This window comes from Malus domestica, chromosome 09, assembly GCF_042453785.1.
Source record: "Malus domestica chromosome 09, GDT2T_hap1".
Lineage (NCBI taxonomy): Eukaryota > Viridiplantae > Streptophyta > Magnoliopsida > Rosales > Rosaceae > Malus > Malus domestica.
The window spans coordinates 10,773,251-10,787,795 of record NC_091669.1 but is presented as its reverse complement, the minus strand read 5'-3'; the positions used below and the strand labels follow the sequence as shown (position 1 = coordinate 10,787,795).

The 14,545-nt window shown below is 41.4% G+C and overlaps 1 protein-coding gene across 1 annotated transcript; it reads right to left on the bottom strand.

Annotated features, from left to right (window-relative positions):
* Positions 1–245: 245 nt before the first annotated feature.
* LOC139187768 (7-deoxyloganetin glucosyltransferase-like) lies at positions 246–7,044 on the bottom strand. The gene is made up of 3 exons (XM_070804351.1): positions 6,920–7,044; positions 6,502–6,739; positions 246–1,062 (listed from the first exon to the last, which is right to left on the bottom strand). The coding sequence occupies exons 1-3, from the start codon at positions 7,042–7,044 to the stop codon at positions 355–357; spliced, it is 1,071 nt and encodes a 356-aa protein (XP_070660452.1). The 3' UTR covers positions 246–354.
* Between the last annotated feature and the right edge of the window lie 7,501 nt (positions 7,045–14,545).

Sequence of the window (14,545 nt, the reverse complement as noted above, 5' to 3'; positions counted from 1 at the left end):
TTTAGCGTGATTTCATTCTGGATTCATTGTCATAAGGATTCGACGTAACTGCGGAGTGCCGGCTGTCGACTACCTGACGCCCTCCCCCTCCTTCTTTATCCGGGCTTGGGACCGGCAATGTAAGATAAACTTACACAGGCGGAGTTAGTCATTGAATCAAATGAATTAAAAAAAATCAAAAGATAAAAATTAACAAACAAAATGTGAGAAGTAAAAGGGGTTGCGTAGATAGCGCCACCCTACCGTTTATATAGCTATAGCCGATTATTATTTGAGGCGATGAATAACAATAACAAAACATCGCTAGAGCTAAAGGAAGAAATACATGACCAGAAATATTCTTATGGATGACGTCTAGATTTTTCTTAGTAGCACTTGATTCACTAACATGTTTAAGTTTTTGGATGAAGAACCATGTGGTTCAGTAGCTTCTTCTGCAAGCTTCTTCCACATCATGACCTTATTTTTCATTTTCTTACCTTTCTCTCCCTCGATTAACTCGTTGACAAGCTTCTCTACCTCATCCCTCTTCACATCATTACTAATCTCCATGCCAATGCCCCATTCATTGTAACTATAGCGGCAGTCCATCTGCTGGTCGCCAAAGAATGGCCAACAGAGCATAGGCACTCCTGCAGTGAGGCTCTCCATGGTTGAATTCCAACCGCTGTGTGTTAAAAATCCTCTCACTGATGGGTGGTTCAGGACTTGCTCTTGTGGGCACCAACTCGCAATGAGACTTCTTCCTTTTGTTTCAGCCAAAAACTCGGGCGGCAAAAGCGCTGATTGGCCAATAACCAAATCAGGTCTAATTACCCAAAAGAAGGGAACCTTGCTGTTTGCAAGTCCCCAGCCAAACTCGACAAGATGTTCAGGTGTCGTAACTGTTATACTACCAAAATTCACATACACAACTGAATTTGGCGCCTTAGTGTTTAGCCAGTCGAGGCATTCTGTTTCTTCTTTCCATAGACTATATCCAATATTCAAGGGGTGTTCTGGTATTTGATTGAGATGTAATTGAAGAGGGCCAATTGGATATGTTGGATTTAAGTCAACAATCTGTGATAATTTATATATGCTAATAAATAATAAATGCAATAGAAACTAACAGAATATAAACTAGAATATGAATTATAAAACAGACAACTTGAAGATCGAGGCTTGCGTACCGCAATGTCCTTGAAACAGAAATTTCGTCCCTACTCTGTGCTTGTAGTTCTACGGACGTCTATTCCACCAGGATTCAACGATCTAAGTCAGAAATTCCAGCACCGGAAAATAGACTTCTGGCGAATATTAATGTGGTTCTCTCAGTAAGGATGTTTAAGATTGCAGGAGGAGATTTATGATTTTTCTATATTGTAAATGCCATGCAGATGGATGTATATATAATGTGATTGTACCTGTTCGCAACAGGTATAAGGAAGGGATGCAACTGTTGGGAGACATCTGCTGAAATGGGTGTTTTTGTTTCTGCGTTTTCACACTTTAGACTTCATCTGAAAAGATGAGTCTGTTGGAAAAAAAAAATTAATTAATTTAAATTCGAAATTAAAAATAATTAATTAATTCTGAAAATAATTAATTAATTTAATTATTAGAGCCCAAGAGCCCATCTTTTGACCATTAAATATATATTAATTATATATTAATTATAATTAATTATATATTAATTACCAAATAATTAATACACCCCAAAGCCTAACCCCAAGGGTGAGCCAAATTTTAGTCTCCAGGCCTATTACTCCAATTACTTTCTTTAAAGGACAAAGCCTTATAAAGTGATAAACTCTTTTGGGAATGGCCAATGTGGGACAAGGAAATTTCTACTCAAACTTCCAACAATACCCCACATTTGAGTTGAAATTTCATTCAAACTCCAATAATGACCCCACATTTGAATGCAAATGTGTGACTAGGCTGCCTAAAACTGATAAAGAATAGTCATAATATGCATCGGGTGAAGTGTCTTTTGGACTTGAACTTACCCTAGTGAAAACATATCGGGTTTACTTGGTGACGCAGTGGATGTGGAAGATCTTGAACTGTTCACCGCAGTAGTAAACCAAGACAATATGCTACACACATATCATGGTTGCCACACGTCAATTCATACGGTTGTGTTCATTTTGGCCCTGAACAGATCCCGGATTTCGTAGGAGCTTTAGAGAATTTAGCCATGTCAATTCTCATAAATGTGGCCCCATTTACTCCTATATAGGTGACATTAATTAAGAATAATCTGCCATATTCCTCTTGATAACAAGATATTAATGTCATTAAATGTATAAAACATAACCCCTCAAACATCAATAGACAACACACATTTTATCATAAGAATGGGTAAGTTGTGTGTTCAACTTTTGAATCAAACTCAACCAGTTTGCCTATTGAACCTAGACCATGGGATCTCCAATCAGCTAGGTTAGGTTTCCGCCCAGTTCGATTCATTGAATTGGCTTAAGACCCATTCCCCTCGATGTAAATAATATTTGCTCTCTTGGTAGGCCTTTTGTCAAAGGATCAGCTATATTTTCCTTTGACTTCACATAATCAATGGATATTATTCCATTGGAGAGCATATTCTTAAGAGTATTGTGTCGACGTCTGATGTGACGTGACTTCCCATTGTATACATGACTTTTGGCCCTTGATTGGGCGGCCATACTATCACAATGTATACATATAGCCGTTACCGGCTTTGGCCACATTGGAATATCCTCCAGAAAATGTTTGAGCCACTCGGCTTCTTCGCCAGCCAAGTCTAAAGCTATAAACTCGGACTCCATGGTGGACCGAGCTATACATTTCTGTTTAGAGGATTTCCAAGATATTGCTGCACCTCCCAAGGTAAAAACATATCCACTTGTTGACTTGGATTCTGTAGTATCAGAAATCCAATTGGCATCACTGAAGCCTTCTACAACAGGTGGATATTTTGTGTAGTGTAATCCGTAGTCAAGTGTATTTTTCAAATACCTTAACACTCTTACTAAAGCATCCCAATGCTCTTGTGCCGGATTACTTGTATATCTACTAAGCCTACTTACTGTATAAGCTAAGTCGGGCCTAGTTGAATTCATCAAGTACATTAGACTTCCAATTACTTGAGAATATTCAAGTTGAGATTTGGCATCGCCTTTATTTTTCTCCAACTTGCATCCAGCATCAAAAGGAGTCGCAGCAGGTTTGCAGTCAAATTGACCAAACCTTCGTAATATTTTTTCTGCATAATGGGATTGTGTAAGGACATATCCTTCACTATTTCTCTTAATTTGAATTCCTAAAATGACATCGGCTTGACCTAAGTCTTTCATGTCAAAACTTGAATTCAACATTTTCTTTGTTTTGTTTATTACATCTTTATTGCTTCCCATTATGAGCATATCATCCACATACAAGCAAACAATAACACAAGTTTTATCATTACCCTTAATGTAGACACATTTATCAGATTCATTTATTTTGAACCCATGTGTCAACAAAGTATGATCAAACTTCTCGTGCCATTGTTTTGGTGCTTGTTTAAGTCCATATAATGACTTAACTAATTTGCACACTTTGCTTTCTTGTCCTTTAAGCACAAACCCTTCAGGTTGTTCCATGTATATTTCTTCATCTAGTTCTCCATTTAAAAATGTTGTTTTTACATCCATTTGATGGATATCAAAGTTGTATACAGCCGCAATCGCTATTAACGTCCTAATTGACGTTATGCGAGAAACTGGAGAATAGGTGTCGAAATAATCCAACCCTTCTTTTTGGCGATAACCTTTGGCTACTAAACGTGCCTTGAACTTGTCAATGGTTCCATCCGCCTTGAGTTTCTTCTTGAAAATCCATTTATGACCAATTGGTTTACTACCGGGAGGTAAATCAACCAATTCACATGTGTTATTTTCCATAATGGATTCCATTTCACTTTTAATTGCTTCCTTCCATAAAGGAGCCTCAGAAGAAGACATTGCTTCTTTAAAAGTTCTAGGTTCATTCTCGGACAAGAAAGAAATGAAATCTGGTCCAAAGTTTTTAGAAGCTTTGATTCTTTTTCCTCTTCTTGGTTCCACATCATTTCCTTGGACACCAGAAGAAGAGGCTTCATCATGACTATGATCATGAACTATCTTTGTATTAGAACCAGATTCCTTTTCTTTGTAAGGGAATATATCCTCAAAGAATTCTGCATCCGCTGATTCTAATATAGTGTTAACATGTATGTCAGAAATCGAAGATTTCACAACAAGGAACCTATAAGCAGCACTATTATTTGCATATCCAATGAATACGCAATCAATAGTTTTAGGTCCTAGTTTCCTTCTTTTTGGTAACGGAACTTGCACCTTTGCTAAGCAACCCCACACTTTGAGGGTTTTATAAGTGGGTTTATGTCCTTTCCATATCTCATAAGGTGACTCGTCAATCTTTTTTAGAGGAACCTTATTCAATATGGTATTTGCAGTAAGTAAAGCTTCACCAAACAAACTGTGTGGAAGCCCAGAACTATTTAACATGGAATTAATCATATCTTTGAATGTTCTATTTTTTCTTTCTGCAACACCATTTTGTTGTGGTGTGTATGGAGCCTTTGTTTGATGTATAATTCCATGTTGTGCACAAAAATCTGAGAAGGCAGTAGACTCATACTCTTCTCCTCTGTCAGATCTAAGTGCTTTGCTTTTTCTCTCAAGTTGATTTTCAACTTCGGCTTTATATGTCTTAAACATATTCAAAGCTTCGTCCTTGCTATGAATCAAATAAACATAGCAATACTTACTGCAGTCATCAATAAAAGTGACATAATAATTCTTTCCTCCACGAGTTGGTGTGGATTTAAAGTCACAAAGATCACTATGAATTAATCCAAGTAATTCATTTGATCTTTCCAGAATTGACTTTCTCATTTGCTTAGCAAATTTCGATTCTGTACATGTTTCACACTTATGATTAAAATCAATTTCGAATTTAGGTAATAAGTCTAATTTAACCATTCTATGCATGAAACGAAAATTAACATGTCCTAATCTAGCATGCCAAATATTAGAAGACTTAACAATATAAGTAGAAGCATTTATTTTATTAGCATCATCAATGGCAATTACATTGAGTTTCACAAGGCCATCAGCCACATAACCCTTTCCAACAAACATCCCACCCTTGGTAAGTACAAATTTTTTGGATTCCATTACAAGTTTAAAGCCCTTAGCAATTAGAATTGGTCCATAAACCAAGTTCCTCCTCATTTCAGGAACATGCAGCACATTCAGCAAGGTCAAACTTTTCCCAAATGTGAATTTGAGTACTACCTTGCCATATCCCTCCACAATAGATGTGGCAGAATTGCCCATATACAGCTTTTCTCCAAAGGCAGCAGGGTGATATTCTGTGAACAGATTTCTGTTAGCGCAGATGTGCTTTGTAGCACCAGTATCCATCAACCATTCACTCACATTTGAGACCATGTTAACCTCGGACACAACAGCAGCCAATTCTTCATCGGTGGTTGCCATGTTAGCATGGTTGTTGTTGTTTCCGTGGCCATGATTTCCATCCTTGCGATAATAACAATCTTGTGCCTTGTGACCAGATTTGCCACACACATAGCAGGCGCCCTTAATCTTTTTCAGATTCTTGCCTTTAGGAGCAAGGGCAGATTGCACAAACTGCTTGGTTTTTGGAGCAGGAGCCTTATTCTTTTTCGGCTTAGCCTTGGAGTTTCCTCCCTCAACATAATTCGCATTGGCTTCAATGGCTGCAAACCCTCCAGAACGGTCTGCCTTTCTGTGGTCTTCTTCCACACGTAGCCTCAGAATCAAATCCTCCATATTCATCTCACGACGCTTGTGCTTGAGATAAATTTTGAAGTCATTCCATGAAGTTGGCAATTTCTCGATTATCGCCCCAACTTGGAAATGCTCATTGATCTCGCATCCCTCATAATGCAGTTCATTGATCAACTTCTGGATTTCTTCGACCTGAGATACAACAGATTTTGAATCCACCATTGTATATTTGAGAAACTTACCGATAACAAATTTCTTTGAACCGGCATCATCAATCTTATACTTTTTCTCCAGGGATTCCCACAACTCCTTCGCTGTCTTGCACAGAGAATAAATGTCGTAGAGATTGTCATCCAAACTATTCAGGATATAGTTTCTGCAACAAAACTCGGAATGATTCCAAGCTTCAATTGCCATGACAGTCTCTCTCGTCATTGGATTCTCATTAGACTTCGGAGCTTCTTCCTTAACAACATGAGCGAGATTCATTGTTGTTAGGAATATATATTATATATTAATTATAATTAATTATATATTAATTACCAAATAATTAATACACCCCAAAGCCCAACCCCAAGGGTGAGCTCAATTTTAGTCTCCAGGCCTATTACTCCAATTACTTTCTTTAAAGGACAAAGCCTTATAAAGTGATAAACTCTTTTGGGAATGGCCAATGTGAGACAAGGAAATTTCTACTCAAACTTCCAACATGATAAACAAGTGGAAGCATAGATGAGAGAGCCCCCAAAACATCTGGCTCCAAGGCATCAAAAGTATGAAGAACAACTGCAGAAGCTTTATGAGCTCTATCAGTTGATTCCATTATGAAGTTAAACATGATGTCGTCAGGATCTAAAGTTCGAAAAAAGGTTGGGAGCTCCTTTAAACGGATATCTTTCATTCTTGGAATCCAATCTATAACCTTTTCCAAATAGCCATTTGTCAAACAGATATATCTACAACACGAAAAAATTCATTTACATGCTTAGAAATAAGCAAATAAGAGTTAAAAGACAAATTAAGCAATTGTTTGAAAAGTTGTATTTATGTCACCTTTGAGTGGTGCAAGTCCCTTTTCAACCAAAGCACGAAATTGTATACAGCCCATAAAGCTGCATGCAGCAATAGTGTAGAACAGCACTATAGGGACTTCAATCTCTTCAGCGGCTGTGATTGTGAACGGCGACATGAAACCATCTGAAACTATGCAAGTTACCGGAGGATTAGTGGATGTTGATATGGCATCACCGTTGAGTTTCATGAGTAGTTCACTGAAGGGAGCCAAGAAATTTTGTTTTCTGATTGAATCACAATGAGAGGGGGAAGAGAGGGGGAAGCTAGCCAAATGTGGGATTCCATGGCTAGTTGTATCCGAAAAGTAGCAAAAGAGGTATTAGGAGAGTCCAAGGGCTTTGCCCCACACCAAAAGGAATCTTGGTGGTGGAATGAGGAGGTACAAACGAAGGTGAAGGCTAAGAAGGAATGTTGTAAAGCCTTATACAAGGAGAGGACCGATGAAAATGGTGAAAGGTATAGAAAAGCGAAGCAAGAGGCGAAGAAAGCTGTCAGAGAAGCTAAGTTAGCGGCTTACGACGATATGTATAAACGACTAGATACCAAAGAAGGAGAGTTGGATATCTATAAACTATCTAGAGCAAGGGAAAAGAAGACAAGGGACCTAAACCAAGTGAGGTGCATCAAGGATGAGGATGGAAAGGTTCTTGCTACAGAGAACGCGGTTAAAGACAGATGGAGAGGTTATTTTCATAATCTTTTCAATGAAGGACATGAAATGAGTGCTTCTTTAGGGGAGTTGAGTAACTCAGAAGAGTGTAGAAACTACTCTTTTTATCGTCGAATCCGGAAGGAAGAAGTGGTTGTAGCTTTGAAGAAGATGAAGCATAAAAAAGCAATAGGCCCAGACGATATACCAATCGAAGTGTGGAAACTTTTGGGAGAGACAGGTATAACATGGCTCACTGACCTTTTCAATAGGATTTTGAAAACGAAGAAGATGCCAAATGAGTGGCGAACGAGCACTTTGGTGCCTATCTACAAGAATAAGGGCGACGTACAAAATTACATGAACTATAGGGGTATTAAGCTAATGAGTCATACAATGAAGCTCTGGGAGAGAGTCATTGAACATAGATTGAGGCAAGAGACACGGGTTTCGGACAACCAATTCGGGTTCATGCCAGGGCGCTCAACCATGGAGGCAATCTATCTCTTACGAAGATTGATGGAAAGATATAGAGATGGGAAAAAGGATTTACACATGGTCTTTATAGATTTGGAAAAAGCGTATGATAGGGTCCCAAGAGACATTCTTTGGAGGATTTTAGAGAAGAAAGGAGTACGAGTAGCATATATCCAAGCTATAAAGGATATGTATGAAGGAGCAAAGACTGCCGTAAGAACTCATGAAGGACAAACCGAAAGCTTTCCCATAACTGTAGGATTACATCAAGGCTCATCCTTAAGTCCTTACCTTTTTGCGTTGGTAATGGATGAGTTAACAGGACATATTCAAGATGATATTCCTTGGTGTATGCTTTTCGCAGACGATATAGTGTTGATAGATGAAACTCAGGAAGGGGTAAATGCAAAGCTTAACCTTTGGAGAGAAGTGTTGGAATCTAAAGGTCTTCGCCTAAGCCGATCAAAGACAGAATATATGGAGTGCAAGTTCAGTGCAAATGGAGGCCAAAACGAGTTAGGGGTGAGGATCGGAGATCAAGAAATACTAAAGAGCGACCGTTTTCGTTACCTAGGATCTATCTTGCAAAATAACGGAGAATTAGATGGAGATCTCAACCATAGAATACAAGCTGGATGGATGAAGTGGAAGAGTGCATCCGGCGTGTTGTGTGACCGCCGTATGCCACTGAAGCTCAAGGGAAAATTTTATAGGACGGCAATAAGGCCGGCGATGCTGTATGGCACAGAATGTTGGGCGGTGAAACATCAACACGTACACAAAATGGGTGTAGCGGAGATGAGGATGCTTCGTTGGATGTGTGGGCACACGAGAAAGGATAAGATTAGGAATGAGGATATCCGGGGTAAAGTAGGAGTAGCCGAAATTGAAGGAAAGATGAGAGAAAATCGGTTATGGTGGTTTGGACATGTGCAAAGAAGGCCTACTGACGCTCCGATTAGAAGATGCGACTATGGGACAGAGGTTCAGGGCCGAAGGGGTAGAGGAAGACCTAGGAAAACTTTGGAAGAGACTCTAAGAAAAGACTTAGAGTACTTGGATCTAACGAAGGACATGACACAGGATCGAGCACAATGGCGTTCTAAGATTCATATAGCCGATCCCACTCAGTGACTTGGATTTTCCAAGTCTCCAACTGAGAAGTTTTCCTCACTCGGGAAATTAAGGGAACACTACCCCAACCTACATGCTCCACTCAGAAAGCTTCAACATACAAGCTTCAACAAAAGAAAATTCAAAGAACTTAGCGAAGAAGGCTTTGGTGTATTTAACACAATACGTTGAAATGAAGGAAAGCTTATTTATTGATATCCCCGATAAGCTACAAATATGTACATATACATGAGTCAAAATAAACACACAAGAGGGAGCCTTCACAAAGGTTGCTTAGGAGAAGTCTCAGCAGTCGGTAGAGCCCCAGAAAGAGAAGGCACCGGAGGGGGATCATTTGGAGCCTCAGTACTGGACAGAACCCTAGAAGGAGGAGGCATCAGAGGTTGATCATTTGGAGCTTCATTACGCGGTACAGCCCCAGAAGACGAAGGCAATAAATGCCTTTGGAACAAACCCACAAATCTCTGATGATCAAGTAAAACCTGACCATCAGTTTCCTTCATCTGGTCAAGCTTCCTCTTCATGTTTGTAGCATAGTCATGTGCGAGCCGGTGCAACTGTTTATTCTCATGCTTGAGCCCTCTAATCTCCTGTTTGAGACTCATCACTTCAGCCGCCAATGATTCAACTTGGCGGGTTCGAGCAAATAGGCGTTGGGCCATATTAGACACAGAACCTGCACACTGAACACTGAGAGCCAGCGAATCCTTAACAGCTAACTCATCAGACCGTTTGGAAAGTAGTCTGTTATCTTTGGGAGTGAGAAGGTTCCTAGCCACCACCGCAGCGGTCATATCATTCTTCATCACGGAATCCCCAACGGTAAGAGGACCAGTAGGGGAGACGAAGGATGGGCGCCATATGTTGTCTGGAGAAGGCGGGGCTGCCTCTTCAACAAGGTTCAAGTCAAAACGACGGTCGGAGGGGCCAGACATTTTCAAAGGTGTTGAAGAGAGAAGAGGTCGGACAAATCAAGATCTTAGAAGTGCAAGAATGAAGCTTCTACTGGTGGAGATTCAAGTGTGCTTTGGAACTTAATGCCAGCCCCTATAAAAATCTGCACTCGACGGAGCTTCAGAAATCGAAGAGGCGCCTGCTCAGAAATCGAAGAGGCGTTTGCTTTCTCAAAAGCTGAGCTGCTTAGAGATCACGAGGGTTGATCTCAGAAATCGAAGAGGCGTTTGCTTTCTCAAAAGTTGGGTTGCTCAAAGACCACGAAGGCCGATCTCAGAAATCGAAGAGGCGCTCGCTTTCTCAAAAGCTGGGCTCCCCAGAGATCACGAGGGCCGATCTCAAAAATCGAAGAGGCACCTACTTTTCCAGCCTTGTCAGCACCTGTCACACGCACACTCAGCTTTGCGGAAATTATGGGCATTCTGTCGAAGACTTCTGGGGAAGTAGAAAACACATGAATCTTACTGTTCAATCACCCACTTCCCACACGCAACAATAGCTCATGGGTACCACAGATAACTTTGCCAAAGTTCTCTGCCAAGGTTGAGCACGTGAAGCTTGCAGCTCCCACTACATCGCTCTGACCAAGAAGGGTAAAAGAATAGCAAAGAAACAGCACTAACAAAGTTTAGACCCATAAATTTTGAAGGTCTAGCTACCATATTATTACCCACAAGGGTAAAGGAACAGTACCACTGCTGGATAATTGGAAAGTCCCTGTGTGTCAACCTCTGTGCTTCGTGGCAAGGTAGACTAGCAAACATGCCCAACCTTTACCCACATTCGAGAAAACACTCCCAATAAGATTGCTTGCTCCAAAATCGAAGAGGCACCGTCCTCCGAATCTCGAGAGCCAGACTCCCAACATGACTACTTTATTAAAAATCGAAGAGAAGGTAAAGGAACAGTACCATTGCTGGATAATTGGAAAGTCCCTGTGTGTCAACCTCTGTGCTTCGTGGCAAGGTAGACTAGCAAACATGCCCAACCTTTACTCACATTCGAGAAAACACTCCCAACAAGATTGCTTGCTCCAAAATCGAAGAGGCACCGCCTTCCGAATCTCGAGAGCCAGACTCCCAACATGATTACTTTCTCAAAAATCGAAGAGACACTGCTCCCCGAATCTTCGAGAGCCAGACCCCCAGCCTGATTGCTTTCTCAAAAATCGATGAGGCATCGTTCTCCGAATCAATCGAAGAGGCGCTCGCTTTCTCAAAAGCTGGGCTGCTCAGAGACCACGAGGGCCGATCTCAGAAATCGAAGAGGCACCTACTTTTCTAGCCTTGTCAGCACCTGTCACACGCACACTCAGCTTTGCAGAAATTATGGGCATTCTGTCGAAGATTTCTGGTGAAGTAGAAAGCACATGAATCTTACTGTTCAATTACCCACTTCCCACACGCAACAATAGCTCATGGGTACCACAGATAACTTTGCCAAAGTTCTCTGCCAAAGTTGAGCACGTGAAGCTTGCAGCTCCCACTAAATCGCTCTGACCAAGAAAGGTAAAAATAGCAAAGAAACAGCACTAACAAAGTTTAGACACATAAATTTTGAAGGTCTAGCTACCATATTATTACCCACAAGGGTAAAGGAACAGTACCACTGCTGGATAATTGGAAAGTCCCTGTGTGTCAACCTCTCTGCTTCGTGGCAAGGTAGACTAGCAAACATGCCCAACCTTTACTCACATTCGAGAAAACACTCCCAACAAGATTGCTTGCTCCAAAATCGAAGAGGCACCGTCCTCCGAATCTCGAGAGCCAGACTCCCAACATGACTACTTTCTCAAAATCGAAGAGAGGGTAAAGGAACAGTACCATTGCTGGATAATTGGAAAGTCCCTGTGTGTCAACCTTTGTGCTTCGTGGCAAGGTAGACTAGCAAACATGCCCAACCTTTACTCACATTCGAGACAACACTCCCAACAAGATTGCTTGCTCCAAAATCGAAGAGGCACCGCCCTCCGAATCTCGAGAGCCAGACTCCCAACATGATTACTTCCTCAAAAATCGAAGAGACACTGCTCTCCGAATCTCGAGAGCCAGACCCCCAGCATGATTGCTTTCTCAAAAATCGAAGAGGCATCGTTCTCCGAATCTCGAGAGCCAGATACCACAGACCACTTTTTCAAAGTGCTCTGACAGAGTTAAAACATGTGAAACTGACAGCTCCCACTACCGTGCTATGACCAAGCAGGGTAAAGGAATAGCATTACTACTTGTTGTTAGGGAGACTCCTATATATGTCGACCTCCATCCCCAACGGACAGGCAGACCTGCAAAAATGCTCAACCCTTCATCATATCTGAGAGGGCACTCCCAACGAAGCCTTTCGAAATATTCAGCTTTCTTTCCCCCCGATAATACCTCTGCAAACAAGCTATACTAGAGCAAGAATATCTCATATCATCAGGGTTAAAAGCAAGAGTATCCCATATCATGCTTTTTCCCTGTCTTTTCCTTTGGCCTTGTTTTTACCTGTAAGACAAGGAGAAAGAGAGCAATCAGTCAGCACTTGGAATCAAGCTTCCAGCCAGGAACTGACTGCCTGGAACCCCTTACCTGATTACTTACCTGGCATTGCTCTCGAGTACTCATCTTCAACATCTTATGTTTCCAGGGAAGATTCCGCATCTGCTTGAGGAACAGATAGGGCAAGTGCGAAGGATACAAGGAAGCATGTGGAGACAAGCGTAACAGCACACGTGCCGATACATCCATTACTCTGTCAAAAGCAAAAGTATCCCATATCAGCAGGGTGGAACGTACTCTAGATTTGATGGACTTGTTTTGACCCTCAAATTCTTCAGTCGGCCTTATACTCTGGAGGAAACCAGAAAACCCTCCAGCTCAGTTCAAGAATAAGCTTGTGGAAAGTTACTTCTTCAAAAGCAAAAGTATCTCATATCATCTCTTCTCATTTTTCTTCTCTTTATCCTTCATGCTGTTGCAAGATGGGGAGAAGGTGAACAATCAGTCGGAGCTCTGATTGCTTACCTTGTCTGTCACCTCTTTCAGCAGACCCCCTAGCTCGGCGACTTGGGGGACTCCTACTACATGGTTTGTATCGCGCTTGACCAAGCCTGAAACTACAAGTAAGCTTCAAGTGAAATTGATACATTACCTTGTGCATCTCCACCAGTTAAAGATACCACCCCTGGATGGAGGAAAAGTACTTCCAGAGAAGATGCCACATCTACCTATGAGACTATTAAGGCAAGTCAAGACGACACCACACTCCGATACTTAGAAGTTTCGTGATTACGAGATCATTCTCCCACAATATTTCCTAATGTCATTTGTACTAAATCATTCACTTGTACTCACTAAAGGAGAGCTTGAACCTATGTACTTGTGTAAACCCTTCACAATTAATGAGAACTCTTCTATTCCGTGGACGTAGCCAATCTGGGTGAACCACGTACATCTTGTGTTTGCTTTCCTATCTCTATCCATTTATATACTTATCCACACTAATGACCAGAGCAATCTAGCGAAGATCACAAAAAGCGACCGTTTTCGCTACCTAGGATCTATCTTGCAAGAGAACGGAGAATTAGATGGAGATCTCAACCATAGAATACGAGCTGGATGGATGAAGTGTAAGAGCGCATCCGGTGTGTTGTGTGACCGTCGTAGGCCACTGAAGCTCAAGGGAAAATTTTATAGGACGGCAATAAGGCCAGCGATGTTGTATGGCACAGAATGTTGGGCGGTGAAGCATCAACACGTACACAAAATGGGTGTAGCGGAGATGAGGATGCTTCGTGGGATGTGTGGGCACACGAGAAAGGATAAGATTGGGAATGAGGATATCCGAGGTAAAGTAGGAGTAGCCGAAATTGTAGGAAAGATGAGAGAAAATCGGCTTCGGTGATTTGGACATGTGCAAAGAAGGCCGACTGACGCTCCGGTTCGAAGATGTGACTACGGGACAGAGGTTCAGGGCCGAAGGGGTAGAGGAAGACCTAGGAAAACTTTGGAAGAGACTCTAAGAAAAGACTTAGAGTACTTGGATCTAACGGAGGACATGACACAAAACCGAGCGCAATGGCGTTCTAGGATTCATATAGCCGACCCCACTTAGTGGGAAAAGGCTTTGTTGTTGTTGTTGTATTGAATCACAAAGCAATGGGACATCTTGGGTGGTATCTACATCTGAATCTGGAAGGCCGTCTGGGATGGCTTTGAATTGGAAATCAGGCAAGCCATCCAGGGAGTTAGGGCCCGATGATTGCCTTTATGGTGGAGTAGCTTTGAAAATTTAAGCATTGCCTTTATATGGCTTTGAGCTGGCACTGGAATACAAACAGCATGAGGCTTAGTAGCTACTGCTGTGGCACCCATTTAGATTATACTAGAAAAAAAGCTCACGCGTTGCTGCGAGAACCAACTGTTTCAGGCGTAATCGGATGAATAAAACACATTTAAGTTGAATAAATTCAACACAATTATGAACAAATAAAGGA